At 36.9% G+C, this 22583-nt stretch overlaps 1 protein-coding gene across 1 annotated transcript in view; it reads left to right on the forward strand.

Moving 5' to 3' along the window:
• Positions 1–16622, forward strand: part of UBE2D1 (ubiquitin conjugating enzyme E2 D1) — a 51792-nt gene extending 35170 nt beyond the window's left edge. The window contains exons 4-7 of the mRNA XM_010589137.3: positions 1923–2000; positions 3314–3419; positions 8055–8148; positions 8882–16622. Coding sequence (XP_010587439.2) covers positions 1923–2000; positions 3314–3419; positions 8055–8148; positions 8882–8927 — 324 coding nt within the window. The 3' untranslated portion in view covers positions 8928–16622. The remainder of the gene's footprint in view (positions 1–1922; positions 2001–3313; positions 3420–8054; positions 8149–8881) is intronic.
• The last annotated feature ends 5961 nt before the right edge of the window (positions 16623–22583 follow it).

Raw genomic sequence — 22583 nt, forward strand, 5'->3', positions numbered from 1 at the left:
AATGGGCAGTGACAGCTCACATCTACATATTGGGTTAGAGTATGACTTCATTTCCTAGGGCTGCCATCAGAGTCTACCACAAAGGGGGTGGCTTTAAAGAACAGTATTTTCCACGGTTCAGGAGGTTAGATGTCTGAATTCACGATGTAGCTCTAAGGGGAGGTTTCAACTTCTAGTAGCTGCTCGCAAGCCCTGGCATTCCTGGGTTACAGATACTTCTCTGTCCATCGTCTGTCCTACCTGTGTGTATGTCTGTGTCTATTCTGCTGTTTCAATAACCCAGAAGTGATTAGATTTAGGACCCACCCTACTCTGGTATGAATACATTAACATAACAAAAGAAAACCCCTGTTTCAAACTGGGTCATATGTACAGGTACAGGGATTAGGATTTCAGCACCTATTTTGGGGGGACACGATTCAGTCCATAACAGCGTACATTAGTAACATTGTTTCCATGAACATCATTCTCCTTCCTCCCCTGAAAGAGCTTTATCTAGTAAGCCATAGACTTTTTTAATCATATTATCATGTGTCAATCTTAAAAAGCAAAAAATAATAATGAATTTTCAGAGTAGGCCTCTTAGGCAAGTGTCTCAATTTACTAAATTATACTATTTAGTTTTTTTTAAAGAGTAAAATGCAACATATTTATTTTAAATAACAACTCAGTAAGAGTCTAGTTATTTAAGTTTATTTTCCATGCTTACTAAGAACCTTCAAAATGCTATCATTTAAAGGCCCACTCCTATCATTTGAATTGTAGGCTTTCAAAAATATTTCTTAGGTTAATCACATGTAGCAAATGATTACAGTTATATTGCTCACACCCCCCTTATTTTAATAATGTAAACATTCCACTCTGCAGTACTCTCTAGTATCATTTAAATATCAAAACTGCCCAAAACTGTCATTTCAGTTTGCTTACATTCCACATTCCTTATAGTCTTTGATGAACTGGAATTAAACAATATAGAATAATTATACATCATGGTCCTCTAATATATACATGCAGAAACTTAAGCTGGAAATAATAATAGTCTTGCTGTTATTACCAAAATGTTAATATAACACAATATATTTAGTTGAATATGAAGGAATTAAAGTAGAATTTTAGATGTTTTCCTACCTACCTTTTTTTTTTTAATCTTTTTTTTTTTTTGCTTGTAGTATTATAAATATTTTCTAACTGCCGTAATGAACACGGCCAAATTTAAATTCCCCTTGCAAAGTTGATTCCAAATTTGATACTTCCATGGAGATTGAAATTTATTTAGTTGTTTTTGCTCCTCATTGAATCTGGCTGTAAATTAGCTTTAGTATTTTGATTGAAGCCCCATGAAAAGAGAATTTGGAATGAGAAGAGATGTTGAGTCATCAACAAACTGTAGAATATTTTCCATGTTACTTTATAAACTTACTAAATGAACATTTGAGGTCTAAATTGTGTAACAGTGTCACTTTGCCTTTTCTTTTTATAACTTGGTTTCTTCAATTCCTTTCTGTCCATACCTCTTAAATGACCATCAGAGTTAGTTTTATAAATACGGAGGTAAATACTAGCCCTGACCCTTTTTTTCATGCTGAATATACAGCAGAAAATTACTTTTTTATCACAGCAGTCTTGTGTGTGTTCTGATCTTAAAAAATTTGTACTGATAAACAGATTTCTTTAGGCAAGTCACACCACTGTGTGTGTCCTATTTTTGTTTTGTTTTAAACTCTATGATGTCAGCATGATTGATTGGAAAATCCTCCTTCACACCTGCAGAGAGAGGAAAACCTGTTTTCAAGGTAAATGATTTGAACATATGGCAAAAACAAGGCATTTTTTTCAAACGGATAATCTTTGGGGGAAAGTAATTTTAAGCTATTGAGTAAGTACAGTAATCTAACACTGATGCCAATGCTTTGTAATTTCAGCCTGATAGCGCATATCAAGGTGGAGTCTTCTTTCTCACTGTACACTTTCCGACAGACTACCCTTTTAAACCACCAAAGGTACTTTTATTTTTATGATTGATGTGACTTATAGGTCAGGGATTTTACTCCCTGTCTATGGATGTTTTCATGATTTTAAAGTCCATGAGGTGAATCTAAAATAGGCTTTCTGAGGCAGTGGTAGTTCCATGTTAGAATTCTCATCTTCCAGGTTCCATTCCTGGCCAATGCACCTGAACCACACCACCACCAGTCTGTCTTTCAGCAGAGCTTTCACACTAAGACAGACTAGGAAGAAAGGCCTGACAATCTGCTTTGAAAAATTAGCCAGTGAAAACCTTATGATCACAATGGTCCAATCCTGTTGTGTACAGGGCACCATGAGTTGGGGTCTCCCTGACGGCAGCTAACAACAACAATTAAAGTGACAATAAAATAGGTTTTCTTACTCAAATATTATATTATGTCTGTAAAACAAAAGGCAGTGTCTGTTATGCCATAGATTTTGTTCCTTTCCTTTCTTGCCCTCTTATTAGATATGTGTAGCTTGGGAAGTTTTTATGGTCAAGAATCAGACTTTTCTATTCAAGGGGTTATCTTTCCAAAGTTGACCCTTTCTTTCTCGGTTTTTTAATATTCGACAAATATTTATTGAGCACCTACCATGTTCTGTTACACTGAGGAATATAAAAGCAAATATGACAGTCCTTTTATTTGGTGTGTTGGGGGAGATAAAAACATTCTTATTGAATTTAATGATTAGATTTAAAGAAGAAACAAACAAATGATGGGGATATCAAGAAGGGAAACTTTTTGAACAGATTCTGTCAGGAAATAATTATTTTAGATTTTAAATACCTAATTAACATTATTTATATGATATGATACAACTCTTTCAGAAGATTAGGCTTCTTGGTACATTGCTTAGGATAGGTAACAAGTTGAGGCTTCTCAACTTTCTCCTGAAGAACAGAGTCAGTGTGCTTGCTATTTTTAGATCCAAGTGTCACTTCCAGGTCTCGCTGATAATCATTTTAAGAAAAGGATTACTTTGAGGCATGATGGAAGCCAGGGCTAATTACTTTCTATGCTACTCAGCCAGTGATACCAGCTATTAGAGATACTCATTACACTCTCCAAAATACTTATCAATTCCTGGGGAGGGGCTGAGGGAAACTGATTCATTTGCTTTCACATTTCCAATAGCTAGAACTACATATAGCACAGAATAGATGCTCATTCAATTTAGGATGAATACATTTCTCCTCTGAGATCATATAAAGTGGAGGACATTTTTCACCAGAGCAAATTAGTTTGGTTTTGTTCATAGTGCATGGATTGTCACATTTTTGTTTTGTTTGTTTTATGTACAGATTGCTTTCACAACAAAAATTTACCATCCAAACATAAACAGTAATGGAAGTATTTGTCTTGATATCCTGAGGTCACAGTGGTCACCAGCTCTGACTGTATCAAAAGGTAATTTTATTTATCAGATTTATAAGAGCTTAGAACAGTAACACAGAAAAAATGCAGCAGAAGTATCTAGGGACCAAAGTTTTAAAAAAAAGCTGTGTTTTCGCTTGTTTTGATTTGCTTTGTTTTCGTAGTTCCTATAGTACTCTTCATCTCTTAGCAGTTAGCTTGGGGGAGTTGATGGGCAAATCTAAATAAATAATATTAGAAGAAATTTAAAATGTTAGTGCCAGAAATTTGAGAATAAGCCTATTGACATTTTATCCCTTTAGTTTGGGCTTTATCTTTAAAAAAAGAAAGAGTAAAAGAGAAGTAAAAATACAATTTTAGGACCAATTGTCCATTAAATGGAACTGTTGACCTAATGAGTAAGGATTTACAGTTGATTTATTTCAACAAGAAGAAAAACGAGATTTGGCCAATGAAATAAATGATTTAAAATGAAAAACATATTTCACGCTTTAGTATAATGCCAGCACATGTACCGTGTTAGTCTAAACTTCGAATAATCAGTGTCACTGTAAAGACTGTCATGGTCTATGCTTATTTTTGCCCTTCACAGATGCAGAGCATTTGTTCTTTGCTCATTAACAGATGTGTATATAGGCCAGCTGAAGCCATTTTTGTTTCATTAGTCAAAACCGTTTGCTATGCTAGACCTCTTAATTTGTGTCTTGTTTCTCTAACAGAAGAGAACCTGGCATTTGGAAAATATTTTTTGGTTTAGGAGCATCTGCCCCTGAAGTAACTTGGTAGTGATCTGTTTCTGTAGAATTCAAGAAAATTATTTTCCTTGAAGGATTAATGGGATGAATCTGTGATCATTTCCTAATTTTTTATAAATACTACCTGAAGATGTAACATCTTTTTAAAAGTGGTAAGGTCTGTAGGAGCAGAGTCCACCGCCATAATTATTTTAAATATTAGATTAGCAATAGCCTTGTGGGTCAATCAATTATGAATGGCAGACTGTGTGACCTGAAACATTTATCTAAAATATTCATGTAAATTCTAGGTCCTTTTTTAAATCTTTTACATAGTGTAATGCTTGTGCACTAGCTATAAAAAAGAGTCTATGTCATAGGGCTACTCAGATTAATACACTCTTTCCTGGAATCGTGTCATGAAAGGCAAGCCATTTGGCATAATCAGCTAACTACTTATAAAAGAAATGGCAGACTGCCAGATACTGAGCAGCACTTATCTTCTGACATTGGTAGCTTTTTATAGAGAATATTGTTGGCTTCTGGAAATTTTGTCCTTGAAGAATTCAAATACCCTCAGTTTCCTCATCTGTAAAAACAAACAAAAAAAACCCAAACCCATTGCTGTTGAGTCGGTTCTGACTCAAAGTGCCCTATAGACAGAGTAGAACTGCCCCATAGGGTTTCCAAGGAGCACCTGGTGGATTCAAACTGCCAACCTTTTGATTAGCAGCCAAACTCTTAACCACTATGCCACCAGGGTTTCCAATACATCTGTAAAATGGGGATTTTAATATAGTACCACCTACAGTCACTGTGGGGTCACTATGAGACTGAATCGACTTGGCAACGGGTTTGGTTTGGTTTTTAGGGTCACCGTGTACCTGGCATGAATCGACTCGATGGCACTGGGTTTGGGTATGTACCTGACACATAGGAAGCACACAAGCAAATGTTAACTTTTATTACCTTTTTCCTTATCTTAAAACATTTGATCTGTGTATAATGGTGAAATTAGGGCAAATGGTTCCTGGAGGCAGGAGTGGGAAACAAGGAACTTCGCTCTTGCTTGTTTTATAATGCTAGCTCAAACTTCACTCACTTGTTTGTACATATTTCACTTTTCTATATTTCAAATGTCTTATTCTTCTTGCTATCATGAACATAGTCAGTTTGGAAGCATCCTGGAGATGTAAGTAAAAGGCTGTCCCAGAAAAACTACTCTGTTGGTTTAATAATGAAGTTTCAGGACAGCAGGGAAGATATAGAAGATGAATAAAATTTATTTTTTCATTAGCCATTAGCACATCTTCCCCCTGTCACTTAAGAGTCAACTCTATATATCCAACTCTGGACTTGAAAGGGTAGGAAAACATAAAGGACCATAGTGGAGGAGAATGGCAATGGGCGGTCATTCTAAAGCCTTCCATATCCCCTCTCAGAAGTGGTGGCACCCAGTTACAGCAGCCAAATGAGCAGAGTTCTTGTTCTCTTCTGTTTCAGGTGGAAACCCTGGTGGCGTAGTATTTAAGTGCTATGACTGCTAACCAAAGGGTCAGCAGTTCATATCCGCCAGGCGCTCCTTGGAAACTCTATGGGGAAGTTCTACTCTGTCCTATAGGGTTGCTATGAGTCAGAATCGACTCAACGGCACTGGGTTTTGGTTTTGGTTCTTTTTTGGGTACTTAGATCTGTTTATTTACAGTATAGCTATTTGCAGTAGCATTTTGACCTAATGTAGTAAGAAATGGCTATTTTTTAAATTTACATTTATGTTTTAAATTGTATAAGTTATGTAATTAAATTTTCAAATGCATGTGATACCAGTAAGACCCGTGGAAAAACAAAGATTCTTTGGACAAATCTTATAAATATTTCTTCTTTGCAGACAGTCTGTAGCACTAAGCCAAAGTAAAACAGCACATGAACATGGTATCCAAAGTGGTTTGAACTATTAACTGTAATTTGATTGCTTTACCTTCAATGGATTAGATCATAGATTCTCTGCATTAAATTAGAATAAAAAATAGACAGTTTTTCCCACTGTTAGCCCAAGACTGGAACCATTCCCAAAGCCAACTCTTCAGACAGGGATTGGACTGAACTATAAGACAGAAAATGATACTGGTGAGGAGTGAGCTTCTTGGCTCAAGTAGACACATGAGACTATGTGGGCAGCTCCTGTCTGGAGGTGAGGTGAGAAGGCAGAGAGGGACAGGAGCTGGTTGAATGGTCACGGGGAATACAGGGTGGAGAGAAGCGTGCTGTCTCATTGGCGGGGAGAGCAGCTAGGAGTACATAGCAGGTGTGTATAAATTTTTGTATGAGAGACTGACTTGATTTGTAAACTTTTACTTAAAGCACAATTTTAAAAAGTTTTGGCATTAAAATACAAAAAAAAAAAAAAAAGCTCTAAAATTAGGGTCCCACCCTGAAAAGTTTTTGCCTACATACCATTTGGGGCATGTGTGCATTACCTAAAAATATTTTTGTAGGGAACTCTTGAGTTTAAAGGTTGTTAATAGCTATTTTAAGTCCGTACATGAGCAATTTAAGAGCTTGGCTGCTAACCGAAAGGTCGGTGGTCTGAACCCACCAGCCGCTCCGTGGGAGAAAGATGGCGCAGTCTGCTTCTGTAAATATTTACAGCCTTGGAAACCCTATGGGGCAGTTCTACTCTGTCTTATAGCGTCTCTATGAGTCAGAATAGACTCAACGGCAGTGGTTTAGGTGACGTAAACGTTTTGTGCTGGACTGCTAATCTAAAGGTAGGTGATTGGAACCCTCCCAGCGGTAATATGGAAGAAAAGGCCAGGTGGCGATACCCTTCTGTTAAGATTACAGCCAAGAAGACCCTATGGAGCAGTCTATTCTGTAACACGTGAGGTTGCCATGAGTCAGAATCAACTCCACAGCAACTAACAAGAGCGACTTCGGAGGTGCACATTTTTTAAATTAATAGAAGTTCAAATAGAATTTAAAACTTCAGAAGGTATAATTTTACATTATATAAATTTTATACTTCTAAAAATATATGCTGCTGACCAAAATCAGTGTAAAATTTTAGTTAATGTTGTCATTTTATTTTCTGCTTTCTTTATAAGTTCAATACAGGTTTCCCCTGCTGAGAGTAGAACGTTCCTATAAAAGCTTTTGTAAGCTGAAATGGCATAAAGCAAAGAAGCAATTACCATTAATTTATATGGGAAGTTTTTTTGAGTGTTCCCAGACCCAAAAGATAACCTACCAAATCATTGAACCTAAAATAACACTAACATATATATAAAGTAGAAATAATGTATATACAGTGTAGTTTCACTTAATCAAAATTGGAAAGTCAGTGAGCATGCTGGAAGGCTGAGAGGTAGTGGTGGTGATGGTGGGAGTCCTGGTAGCCTAGCCACAGTGGCAAATGGGGCTGGGTTGAAGGGCCAGGGTTCAGATCCCACAGAAGAGTGGGATTTATATTAACTGCACGTGCCAAGGGATGAGTCCTACAGTCAGAGAGAAGCACAGGGGACGACAAGTTGGGGGTGGTGTATTTATATGATACCAGGTATTTGATTGTTCCCAGACATAGTTCAAAGCTATGGTGGCTTGATGCTGAGTGTAGTTCCCGGGCAAGGAGCTTGGTGACACTACTCTCGCTCTTTGGGGTGCATGCTGCCTATTTAACGGCTCGCTGCAAAACAAACTCTGAACACTATGTCCGCTTTTCTCCTGTTTTTGTAAAAGTGAAAATCCTCTTTGGATTTCTTTCAGTTAGCGAAAACGGGTACAAATGTAGGTCTTTCATAAAAGCAAAGTGGTATAACGTGAACTTTCAAAAAACAGGGCATACCTATATCTATATTAAGTGAAATTGTTTTAACATATGTAATGTGTATAAGGTAAAAAGATGTTTACCTAATGTGATGTTCTCTTTTAAATCTAGTTTTATTATCCATATGTTCTCTACTTTGTGATCCTAATCCAGATGACCCTTTAGTACCAGATATTGCCCAAATCTATAAATCAGACAAAGAAAAGTAAGTGTTTACTCTCATTGGTTTCTATTGAAATGTATTTCTATGTCCTTTGTCAAAACATAAGAGTATTATCAATATATTTATGTACTTTTAATTATGCTTATTTTTAGTTTACCTTTTTTCTGTGTTGTCTTTTCAAACTACTACTGTTTTTACGAAAAACCTCATTTCCCATTTACTGTTGTTTAATCCTTTAATATTTCATATTGCACAGTATTGCATGTTTTTTAATGGGGAACAACTATGTATAACCCTAGATGGTAAATTAAAAATGGAAGAATTTAATAATTGGAAAGTATTGTATGTTGCGTTCCTTATCTTCTCCCAGGAAAAGAAGTTATCTCTAAGCCTCCCTTCCCCCAAACTGTCCTAATTTTCAAGGTGTTTCATCTTGCTCGTACCATAGTTCATTTGCAATTTGCAGATAATGCCCATTCAGAGTTGGCTTTCATGGATTTGTATTAGAATTGGATTCTCCATTTTGTTGTTAATATTTTAGGTCAGTTTTCATATAGGTTGTAGAGTGATGCATAAAAATTCATGATTTTTTAAAAGTTCACTTGTTTCCTATTTTATTTATGCATGAGCCTAGGTCTCTTCAACCCAATAATTTGTATATACAGGATTATTGCAATTGAGCATAAGAAAGTAGAATATGCAGTTTTATAGAGAGAGATGCTTCTAAAAGATGAATTTTGTATGTTTTTACTGTTTTCCTTTTGTATGCCTACAGATACAACAGACATGCAAGAGAATGGACTCAGAAATATGCAATGTAAATTCAAAAATTTTTTCACAAATACCAGAGTACTGTAAAATCTAGGTTTTTTTTCAATATTAGCAGTAAATTGAGCACTGTTTACTGTTTCAGTGTACCACGAAACACTTTGATTTTTTAACCATTTTAAATGTGTTTCTGAAGCAAGACAAAACAAACTTCCAAAAATACCCATAAGACTGTGATGAGAGCATTTATCATTTTGTACGCATTGAGGAGGACATTTACTGTGGTTTTTAAGATCCTTGGACATCTGCGTCTTCAGCTTAACAAGATCTACGATGCAGCTGAAAGGCAACCAAATTATTTTTTGCTGAAACTAGATGTTTTTACATGAGAAATACTGTATGTGTTGTCTAAGATGTTGTCAGTTTTCTAAATCTGTCTTCAGATTTCATTCTGTTAGCTCACTTTATAATTTGTATTTTTTTACTGTATAGATGAAATATATTCTATTTACCATGTGCGTCAACTCATTACTTTGCCTGTGAACAGTATTGAAGAAACCCAACAGCTGATAATTAAATGGATTAATTGTCTGTCTCCCTTATATTAGGATATTCTATAGATTGAGCGAAGATTTCTTCAACCTGAAATGATCTTTACACTGTAATTCTCAGTATACTGATTATGGAGAAACACTTGTTTTGATTTTGTTATACTTGACTTAACTTTATTGCAATGTGAATTAATTGCACTGCTCAGTAGGAAGATGTGTAACTTTTATTGCTATTCACATTTGAATTTTTTTCTGTATAGGCAATATTGACACCTTTTACAGATCTTACTGTAGCTTTTTCCATATAAATAAAATGCTTTTTCTACTATTTGTCTTGATTACTTATATGAAAAGAAAAATCATCTCTAAGTACGGATCAAAACTCTGTATTAAAATTTTGCATGAAATTTAATTACAAATTGTGAGAATGAGGCCTGTTGTATTTGGCATTAATCATCATTAATTGTGTAAATTTTATTATTTTAGGGTAGTGTCTCTTTACCAGATTGTCAGTCTGTAAGACGATATACACTGTTCTCTTGTCATAGTGGAGAATTTAGAGTAAATTGGGGTTTGTCTTGGATCACATCTAAGATGGATTTATTATAGTAATGAAATGAATGTAAGGCAGTGTCACGCACGCTGAAGAAAAGTCTTTATCAACCTAAAGAATAGCTAGGTTAATTAAAATGCCCCTCTAGATGTAACTGGCATATTTGTAAAAATTTTTAAAGCTAGAATTTCTAAAATAGAATTCTAATGCCATCATAATCTGAATGAGAACATTCATTGTTTACTGTAGAAGTTATAAAAAAAATGCTGGTGATGCATCCCTCTTTTTTTTTTTTTAATTGTCAGCCAAGTGATTTAAGTAAACAAGTTATTACAACTTTTAAAGAAAGCAAGAAATTTCTAATGTTTTAACATGGAAAAAATTACATCTCTTTGATCTTTAGCACGCTTATCAAATTTGAATGAATGTCGCTTTAAGGACAGTTGTAGCGCTTCTGATTATTGGAGGAGTGGTTGTGGAACTGTGCAAGAATCTGTAGTGGGTGGAGTCATTAACAGAACATTTAAATCTCTTGAGTATTTTACCATGGTTCATTATTATTAAAGCACAAATTAACCTATTGTTAGAAAATATGCCACGTGTTTTTATTAACGAATGTAAAATAATTTAAATGTATTGTGAAATGGAGGTTTAAGAAAATGTAGACTTAAAAAAGTAATATAAGAGATATCTTAAAACAGCCATATCATGAAAAATATTACTAGCTATATATTACAAGCTACATTTACCCTGAATTTGAACACTAAACATCATTAGCTTTACATATTTAGCATATTTTAAATATCAGGGATTTTGTTCCTTGAATATCTTTCACTTTTAAACTTTCATTTGTATGGCATTTATTTTTGAAAGTGTCTTTTTTATTAAAATCTTTGAAACTTGCCTGCCATTGTTTGCCTTTGCTTACATTTGAATTGTACAATCAGTCTACTGAGAAGTGAGCACAAGTTCTCATCATTAGCTAAAAATAGGAAAGAGCTCAGTGGTGGTATAATGATCACTCAGATCATCATTTTGGGTATATAGTTTTTGCTTAGTTCTAACAAAGAATATCAGTTACCTTTTAAAACTAAATTCAAGACCAGTGGTCTTCCTCATAGATTAAGCATTAATTTAAGGACCTCCTTGGAGTGAGAGAGGAGGCCTAGTGGCAAAGTGGCTAAAGCACTTGGATACTAACCAGAAGGTTGGTGGTTAGAACCCACCGCTGTTCTGTGGGAGAAAGATGTGGCAGTCTGCTTCTGTAAAGATTTACAGCCTTGGAAACCCTACCGGGCAGTCCTGTAGGGTCACTATAAGAATTGACTCCGGGCAGTCCTGTGGGGTCACTATAAGAATTGACTCAACACCATTGGGTTTGGTTTTGGATTGGAGTGAGGGAAATAGTAACCTTTTGGGGACTTAGGATCCCCACCTCTTGAAGTCCTGGATGCTTCCAGACATAGTTGAAAACCATATTCAGCATGGATTTTGGGTATTAGTAATTGCCACATACAAAAAAATCAGTGATACAGGTTGTGAGGGCAACTTTTCTCCCACTCCATCCCTCCTACACTATCTCAATAGCATATAATTCCTGAAGTATGAGTTTTGCACATATGCCTATGTCAACCATATGTAGTAATTCCATTTTGACTTTACTTTCCCCCATGAATTTTGATAGTGGAAATTAATATTGAGTCTATAAATCAACTACTCACCTAAAGACCAAAAGGATTAGGTGATAAACAAACACAGAGCATGAGGGCAACCCTGAGTTAATATTCAAATGAATTATCTTTTAAAATTAATGAATGATAAAAATTATGCCATATCATAGTTGTACATTTCTCTTGTCACAATAATCTATTTTCACATGGTTCATTCATTTGATGTTTAGCAGGATTTCATTCTCACAATTGTATATTTTTGAGATAGATTGGGGAATTAATTTTCCTCGTGGATTAAAAGAGATTCTTGCTAATGAAGCTGTTTATATCATGGCTTTTTGTCAGTCTGAACTGAACTCTTTTCCTCTTGGATTATAAAAATAGATTAAAAGTGATGAACCTGCTTATGCCATGACTATTTATTGATAGTCAATGTGAACTTGATGCTTTCAAATTTGAGCTCTGCAGTAGAATCATCGGTCCTGTGACTCATTCTTGTTAGAATGAGCCATGGAAACTATGATTAATGCTTTAGCCGTGGTCATATAAATAGAGCTGGATTTGGTCTGTTAAGATACAAAGGAGTACTGCTTTTTTTTTTTTTAATTTATTATTAATATAATCAAACAGCAATCAAAATCTGAATATGAAAAAAATCCATAGTTCTATCACTTGTTAGCTGTAAAGTAAGACTTTCAAAAAAGTATCTTTAAAGCAAAGCAGAGGTTTAACACAATGTAATAGTCCTAAAATGTAATGCAGCTTATTTGTGAGAGTTCTTATCTTTATAATATTTCTCACTTACTGTTCTGACTGTTGTTACTGTACAAATAAGGCATCAGGAACAGGTTTATCTAATTTTCCTTATAAAAATGCCATGTATAGATGAACTAGTTATTTCTACTCTTTTTCTTTTGTATTGAGTAATGTCCGCAAAGTGTTCTTAGACTGTAATTAATATGCTTTCTCCAGTTTTTTTTTTTTTTTCCAGTAGTGGCAATAACAGAATTTATGGACAGCTGATGTTTTTGCTTGTAGAAATAATTTGTAATTCAGTAGTGTCTTGGTGATAGTCTAATAGATGTTATGTCACTTATTTGTATTATGTTACATTTAAAGTTTTGCTTCCATTAGCTTTTTGTATATAAGAATGTAGTTTTCAATTGTAAGTAAATTGAACTAGTAGGAAGAAGGAAAGTTAACCTAAAAGTATTAAACATTGGGGCATTTTGTATAATAAGATACATTTTTTAAAAACGTTTTTTTAGCATTCTCTTAGGTCCTATAGTGGTAGTGGGAATGGTGTGCCTTTCTTACCTCATGAAGGAGTTGCTATTATTATATAATACTGGCACATGTATAAGGTGTGAAGTATGCTTTCCATATGCAGTTTACTTGATAGGAAAAGCTGTGTTAAGATCTCGTTAGTGCTGACGATATATTTGCACACTCAAACACTATGATTTGTATATGAAATATTTTAAATTCTTACTATACATATTGTGGGGAACAAGTGTGACACCAGTTATTTTGGCAGTCCTGTGACCACTCACACATTTGGTGTGCCAGTAGAGGGACTCTCAGGGCTCAGCATATGGTAGCAGTCATGGCGAAAATTTATTACAGTGACGTGGCAAGGATACACAGCCAGATCAGTGAGCGGAAAAGAGACAGGCAGAGTCTGGAGGAATCTATATGCAGGCATCCTCTGCTCTCTCTGAAGGGGAAACAACAAGAACTCTCCGTCCAGCAATGAAATATGCTGTGAGGGGGCAAAAAATTTTTTTTTCCATTTGGATTTGGTGGCTACAGCATCATTTATTGAAAAGGCTATTCTTTCTTTCACTGTGCTGCGCTGTCACCTTTGCCATAAATCAGATGGTCCATATACATGTGGGTATGTTTCTGGACTACATCTGCAGAAAGAGATGATGGAGAAGTTCAATATCAGTCAAAGCAAGGACAGGGACTGACTGGAACAGGCTATCAGTTTCTCATGTGCAAGTTCAAGTTGAAGCTGAAGAAAATTAAGAGTAAGTGCACGAGAGCAAAAATTCAACCTTGAAAATACCCCACCTGAATTGAGACCATCTCAACAATAGACTTGACACGCTGAACACTAATGAATGAAGACCAGACAAGTGGTGGGATGACATCAAGGACATTATACATGAAGAAAGGAAAAGGTCATTAAAGAGACAGGAAAGAAAAGACCCAAATGTATGTCAGAAGTGAAAGTTGCTCTTGAATGTAGAGTAGCTAAAGCCAAAGGAAGAAATGAAGTGAAAGAGCTCAACAGAAGATTTCAAAGGGCAGCTTAAGAAGAAAAAGTATTTTAATGAAATGTGCAAACATCTGGAATTAGAAAACCAAAGGCAAAGAACATGATTGGCATTTCTGAAGCTGAAAGAACTGAAGATAAAATTCAAGCCTCGAGTTAAAAGATTCTATGGGCAAGATATTGAACAACACAGGAAATATCAAGGGAAGATGGAAGGAATACACAGTCAGTGTACCAAAAAGAATTTGTTGACATTCAACCATTTCAGGAGGTAGTGTGTGATCAAGAGCCAATGATATTGAGGTGGAACCAAGATGGTAGAATAGACAGATGCTTCCGGCAAGCCCTCTTTACAACAAAGACCTGAAACAAGGGAAACGAGTATATTCATGACAAGCTAGGAGCCCTGAGCATCAAAGGCAAGCTTAGAAAACGAACACAGGGCAGGAGGAGGAAGAGATGGTTCAGAAGTGGAGAGGAGTTACCGGACCTGAATCAAGGGGAGCCCTCAGGCACCATTCCCAGGGCCGCAGCGGCGGGCTGGTATTAGCCTTTGGCCGCAGTTTCCTCAGGGAGAAGCAGCCAGCCACACAGCCTACTCACACCTCCGGAACCAAAGAATAACGGCACTCTCGGCAAAAGCTAAGTACTTGAGTATATTTTATCGTGCTCCCCCCACCCCAAGCTGGCTACAGTGGCTGAATTCCCTGAGCCTGAGATAGGCACTGTTGAGTGCCTAGAGCCATCCTCCCGGCCTTGGAGAAGGAAGATATTTGCATTTGGGGGAAAAGATAATTTGCCAGCTCCACTAACTGGGGGAGCTCGGGACAGAAGCGGCTCCTGTCCAGTCATAAATGGTCTGTGGACTTTGAGCACCTTTCCCCTCTGCATGGACCTGTGTGGGCCTATTTCAGAAGAATTGTTGGCAGACTCCCAACTGTTTCAGCTGTGCCATGGAGAAGTGGGTGTTTGATGTTTGACATTGCTTTGCCTATTAAACAGGGTCCACACCTACCCACATCAGGTGCCTAAGGACTGGTAGCTCCACTCAGGACACCCATCCACCTGCGACAGGGGTCCAAGGATAACTGATACCTCCCAGTCCTTCCAACCAAAAACATTGGGTGCCCATGATCTGTCTGCAGAGCCCACCCACCTGTACGCTCTAGGGAACAGGGACACACTTTCCTCAGAGACACGTAGGGGATGATTCTCAGCCCCCTGCCTTGTTCAGAGCGTGACTCCCTGCTGCAACCAGATACCGGTACCTACACCAATCACTCCGCCCCTCTAAGCCTGTAGGACAGAGCCTGTACCACACACTTGATGATCAGCTACCTGGACACCTGAGCTGAATTCATACAAGAAAAGTGAATGGACTCCTAGACTGATATACTTGATAACACCTCTCTCCATCTGGGGACAGGGCATCAGAGCTCCAAAGGCGAAAATAAGCTAGCTCACTTGAGCAACCCATTTGGGCATATCAAAACCAAACAAAGCAAGAAGCTATGACACAGTAAGCAAACATAAACTAATATAATAACTTATAGATGGCTCAGAGACAACAGTCAATATCAAGTCACATAAAGAAACAGACCATGATCACCCCAACAAGCTCTCAAAACAAAGACTCCAGGGATCTTCTAGATGAAAGTGCATTCCTGGAATTACCAGAGGCAGAATACAAAGTTTAATATACAGAACCCTTCAAGACATCAGGAAGGAAATGTGGCGATATGCAGAACAAGTCAAGGAACACACAGGTAAAGCAATTGAAGAAATTAGAAAAATTATTTAGGAACATAATGAAAAATTTAATAAGCTGGAAAAATCCATAGAGAGCAATCAGAAATTCAGAAGATTAACAAAATTACAGAGGTAGACAACTCAATAGAAAGAGCAGCAGAATTGAGCAAGTAGAAGCTAGAATTTCTGAACTTAAAGGTAAATCAATTGGTACTAATATATTTGAAGAAAAATCAGATAAAAGAATTTTAAAAAATGAAGAAGACTTAAGAATCATGTGGGACTCTATCAAGAGAAATAACCTATGAGTGACTGGAGTACCAGAACAGGGAGTGATAACAGAAAATAAAGAGAAAATTGTTGAAGATTTGTTGGCAGAAAACTTCCCTGATATTGTGAAAGATGAGAAGATATCTATCCAAGATGCTCATCAAACTCCACATATGATGTTAAATGAAAGTCACCAAGACATATTATAATCAAACTTGCCAAAACCAAAGATAAAGAATTTTAAGAGCAGTGAGGGATAAATGAAAAGTCACCTACAAAGGAGAGCCAATAAGAATAAGCTCAGACTACTCAGCAGAAACCATACAGGCAAGAAGGCAATGGGATGACATATTTAAAAAATTGAAGGAAAAAAATTGCCAGCCAAGAATCATATATCCAGCAAAACTGACTAAAATATAAAGCTGAAACTGAGACATTTCCAGATAAACAGAAATTTAGGGAATTCATAAAAAGCAAGCCAAAACTACAAGAAATACTAAAGGGAGTTCCTTAGTTAGAAAATCAATAATACCATGTATCAACCCAAGACTAGAACACTGGGCAGAGCAACCAGAAGTCAATCCAGATAGGGAAATCACAAAAACAAAGCAAGATTTAAAAAAAAAAAAGCTCAAAACAGGGCAACAGCAATGTTATCATATAAAAGACGACAACATTAAAACAATAAAGAGGGACTAAGGAATGTAATCATAGATCGTCCATATGGAGAGGAAGATACGGTAATACAAAGAAATAAAAGTTAGGTTTAAATTTAGAAAACTAGGGGTAAAAAGGTAACGACAAAGGAGACAAACTATCCTACTTATCAAAATAAAATACAAGAAAAAAATAGAGACTCAGCAGAAACAAAATTAACAACAATGACTATGAGGAAAGGACAATATATAGAGATAATCTACTCAGCACATAAGATTAAGTGGGAAAAAGAAACTCAACAACACACAAAAAAAGACATCAAAATGATAGCACTAAATTCATACCTATCCATACTTAAACGCTGAATGTAAGTGGACTAAATCCACCGATAAAGAGACAGAGAGTGGCAGAAGGGATTAAAAAACAAGATCTGTCTATATGCTGCCTACAAGAGACACACCTTAGACTTAGAGATACAAACAAACAAACTCACAGGATGGAAAAAAATATATCAAGCAAATAATCAAAAAAGAGCAGGAGTGGCAATATTAATTTCTGACAAAACAGACTTTAAAGTTAAATTCATCAGAAAGGATAAGGAAGGACACTATATAATGATTAAAGGGGCAATACACCAAGAAGATATAACCACATTAAATATTTATGCACCCAATAACAGGGCTGCAGGATACATGAAACAAACTATCAGCATTGAAAAGTGAGATAGCTCCACAATAATAGTAGGAGACTTCGACATACCACTTTCGGTGAAGGACAGGACATCCAGAAAGAAGCTCAATAAAGACACGGAAGATCTAAATGCAACAATTAACCAACTTGACCTCACAGACATATACAGAGCACTCCACCCAACAGCAACCAAGTATACTTTCTTTCTAGTGCACATGGAACATTCTCTAGAATAGGCCACATATTAGGTCATAAAGCAAGCCTTAGCAAAATCCAAAACACTGAAATATTACAAAGCGTCTTCTCTGACCATAAGGCCATAAAAGTGGAAATCAATCACAGGAAAATCAGGGAAAAGAAATGAAACGCTTGGAAACGGAACAATACCCTGCTCAAAAAAGACTGGATTATAGAAGACATTAAGGATGGAATAAAGAAATTCATAGAATCCAATGAGAATGAAAACACTTCCTATCAGAACCTTTGGGACACAGTGAAAGCAATGCTCAGAGGTCAATTTATATCAATAAATGCACACATCCAAAAAGAAGAAAGGGCCAAAATCAAAGAATTATCCCTACACCTTGAACAAATAGAGAGCAACAAAGGAAACCCTCAGGCACCAGAAGAAAACAAATAATAAAAATTAGAGCAGAACTAAATGAAATAGAAAACAGAAAAACAATTGAAAGAATTAACAAGACCAAAAGCTGGCTCTTTGAAAAAATCAACAAAATTGATAAACCACTGGCCAAACTGACAAAAGAAAAACTGGAGAGGAAGCCAATAACCTGAATAAGAAATGGCATGGGCAATATTACAACAAACCCAACTGAAATTAAAAGAATCATATCAGATTACTATGAAAAATTGTACTCTAACAAATTTGAAAACTTAGAAGAAATGGATGATTCCCTAGACACATACTATCTACCTAAACTAACACAAACAGAGGTAGAACAACTAAATCGACCCATAACAAAAGAAGAGATTGAAAAGGTAATCAAAAAACTCCCAACAAAAAAAAGCCCTGGCCTGGACGGCTTCACTGTAGAGTTCTACCAAACTTTCAGAGAAGAATTAACACCACTACTACTAAAGGTATTTCAGAGCATAGAAAAGGACAGAATACTACCAAACTCATTCTATGAAGCCAGCAAATCCCCAATACCAAAACCAGGTAAAAAAGACACCACAAAAAAGAAAATTACAGACCTATATCCCTCATGAATGTAGATGCAAAAATCCTCAACAATATTCTAGCCAATAGAATTTGACAACATATCAAAAAAATAATTCACCATGACCAAGTGGGATTCATACCAGGTATGCAGGGATGGTTCAACATTAGAAAAACAATTAATGTAATTCATCACATAAATAAGACAAAAATCACATGGTTTTATCAATTGATGCAGAAAAGGCCTTTGACAAAGTTCAACACCCATTCATGATAAAAAATCTCAGCAAAATAGGAATAGAAGGAAAATTCCTCAACATAATAAAGGGCATTTATACAAAGCCAACAGCCAACATCACCCTAAATGGAGAGAGCCTGAAAGCATTTCCCTTGAGAATGGGAAACAGACAAGGATGCCCTTTATCACCACTCTTATTCAACATTGTGCTGGAGGTCCTAGCCAGAGCAATTAGGCTAGACAGAAATAAAGGGCATCCAGATTGGCAAGGAAGAAGTAAAATTATCTCTGTTTGCAGACGACATGATCTTATACACAGAAAACCCTAAGGAATCCTCCAGAAAACTACTGAAACTAATAGAAGAGTTCAGCAGAGTATCGGGATACAAGATAAACATAGAAAAATCAGTTGGATTCCTCTACACCAACAAAAAGAACACTGAAGAGGAAATCACCAAATCAATGCCATTTACAGTAGCCCCCAAGAAGATAAAATACTTAGGAATAAATCTTACCAGAGATGTAAAAGACTTATACAAAGAAAACCACAGTACACTTCTGCAAGAAACCAAAAGAGACTTACATAAGTGGAAAAACATACCTTGCTCATGGGTAGGAAGACAACATTATAAAAACGTCTGTTCTACCAAAAGCGATCTATTCCTTTAAGGCAATTCTGACCCAAATTCCAATGACATTCTTTAATGAGATGGAGAAACAAATCACCAACTTCATATGGAACGGAAAGAGGGATTACTGAAAAAAGAACAAAGTGGGAGGCCTTACTCTACCTGATTTCAGAACCTATTATACCGCCACAGTAGTCAAAACAGCCTGGTACTGGTACAACAACAGATACATAGACCAATGGAACAGAATGGAGAATCCAGACATAAATCCATCCACACAGAGCAGTTCATGTTTGACAAAGGCCCCAAAACAGTTAAATGGGGAAAAGATAGTCTTTTTAACAAATGGTGCTGGCATAACTGGATATCCACCTGCAAAAAAAATGAAACAAGGCCCATACTTCACTCCATGCACAAAAAGTAACTCAAAATGGATCAAAGACCTAAATGTAAAACCTAAAAAGATAAAGATGATGGAAGAAAAAATAGGGAGAATGTTTGGAGCCCTAATACATGGCATAAACAGTATAGAAAACTTTACTAACAATGCAGAAGAAAAACTAGGTAACTGGGAGCTCCTAAAAATCAAACACCTATGCTCATCCAAAGACTTCACCAAAAGAGTAAAAAGACTACCTACAGACTGGGAAAAAGTTTTTAGCTATGACATTTCTGATCAGCACCTGATCTCTGAATTCTACATGATACTGCAAAACTCAACTGCAAAAAAGACAAATAACCCAATTGAAAAATGGGCAAAAGATATGAACAGACACTTCACTAAAGAAGACATTCAGGTAGCTGACAGATACATGAGGAAATGCTCATGATCATTAGCCATTAGAGAAATGCACATCAAAACTACAATGAGAGTCCATCTCACTCCAACAAGGCTGGCATTAATCCTAAAAACTGAAAACAAATGTTGGAGAGGCTGTGGAGATTGGAACGCTTATACACTGCTGGTGGGAATGTGAAATTGTACAACCACTTTGGAAATCGATTTGGTGCTTCCTTCAAAAGCTAGAAATGGAACTACTGATCTATCCCGCAGCAAGCCCACTCCTTGGAATATATCCTAGAAAAATAAGAGCCTTTACACGAACAGATATATGCACACCCATGTTCACTGCAGTACTGTTTACAATAGGAAAAACATGGAAGCAACCAAGGTGCCCATCAACGGATGAATTGATAAATTATGGTATATTCACACAATGGAATACTACGCATCGATAAAGAACAGTGAGGAATCTGGAACATTTTGTAACATGGAGGAATCTGGAAGGCATTATGCTGAGTGAAATTAGTTGCAAAAGGACAAATATTGTATAAAACCACTATTATAAGAACTCAAGAAATAGTTTAAACAGAGAAGAAAATATTCTTTGATGGTTACGAGACGGGGCAGGGAAGTAAGGCGGGAGAAGAGTATTCACTAATCAGATAGTAGATGAGAACTACTTTAGGTGATGAGAAAGAGAACACACAATACCAGGGAGGTCAGCACAACTGGACTAAATGAAAAGCAAAGAAGTTTCTGGAATAAACTGAATGCTTCAAAGGCCAGCGTAGCAGGGGCAGGGGCCTGGGGACCATGGTTTCAGGGGACATCTAAGTCAATTGGCATAATAAAATCTATTAAGAAAACATTCTGCATCCCACCTTGTAGAGAGGCGTCTGGGGCCTTAAACGCTAGCAAGCAGCCATCTAAGATGCTCAATTGGTCTCAACCCACCTGGATCAAAGGAGAATGAAGAACAGCAAGGACACAAGGTAATTACGAGCCCAAGAGACAGAAAGGGCCACATGAACCAGAGACTACATCAGCCTGAGACCTGAAGAACTACATGGTGCCTGGCTACAACCGATGACTGCCCTGACAGGGAACACAACAGAGAACCCCTGAGGGAGCAGGAGAGCAGTGGGATCCAGACCCCAGATTCTCATGAAAAGACCAGACTTAATGGTCTGACTGAGACTAGAAGGACCCCGGTGGTCATGGCCTCCAGACTTTCTGTTGGCCCAGGACAGGAACTATTCCCAAAGCCAACTCTTCAGACTGGGATTGGAGTGGACAATGGGTTGGAGAGGGATGCTGGTGAGGAGTGAGCTTCTTGGATCAGGTGGCCACTTGAGACTATGTTGTTATCTCCTATCTGGAGGGGAGATGAGAGGGTAGAGGGGGTTAGAAGCTGGTGAAATGGACATGAAAAGAGAGAGTGGAGGGAGGGAGTGGGCTATCTCATTAGGGGGAGAGCAATTGAGTGTATGTAGCAAGGCATATATAAGCTTTTGTGTGAGAAACTGACTTGATTTGTAAGTTTTCACTTAAAGAAAAAAAAAAAAAGACCCAATGATATTGAAGACGTCCAAGCTGCACTAAATGCACTGGTGAAAAACAAGGCTTCAGAAGTTGACAGAATATCAATTGAGATGTTTTAACAGATGCAGAGTTGGAGGTGCTCACTTGTCTATGCCAAGAAATTTAGAACTGGCCAACTGACTGGAAGAGGTCCACGTTTGTGCTCATTCCAAAGAAAGGTGACCCACCAGAATGTGGAAATTATCAAACAGTATCATTAATATCACACACAAAATTTGGCTGAAGATAATTCGAAAGCGATTGCAACAGCACATTGACAGGGAACTGCCAGAAATTCAAGCCGGATTACAAAGAGAACGTGGAAAGGGGGATATCAGTGCTGATGTCAGACGGATCTTGGCTGAAAGCAGAGAATACCAGAAAGATGCTTACCTGTGTTTTATTGACTATGCAAAGGCATCCAACTGGGTGGATCGTAACAAATTATGGATAACATTGCAAAGAATGGGAATTCTAGAACACTTAATTATGCTCATGTGGAACTCGTACACAGACCAAAAGGCAGTCATTGGTGCCAAAAGGCACCAACAGAACAAGGAGGCAGTCATTGGTGCCAAGAGGCACCAACAGAACAAGAGAAAACGGGATAGTTTAAAATTAGGCAAGTTGTGTGTCAGGGTTCTATCTTTTCCCCATACTTATACAATCTATATGCTGAGCAAATAATTTAAGAAGATGGATTATATGTAGAAGAATGTGGCATCAGAATTGGAGGAAGACTCATTAATAACCTGTGATATGCAGGTGACACAACCTTGCTTGATTAAAGTGAAGAGGACTCGAAGCACTTACTGATGAAGATCAAAGACTACAACCTTCAGTATGGATTACACGTCAACATGAAGAAGACAAAAA

This window comes from Loxodonta africana, chromosome 16, assembly GCF_030014295.1.
Source record: "Loxodonta africana isolate mLoxAfr1 chromosome 16, mLoxAfr1.hap2, whole genome shotgun sequence".
Taxonomy (NCBI): Eukaryota; Metazoa; Chordata; class Mammalia; order Proboscidea; family Elephantidae; genus Loxodonta; species Loxodonta africana.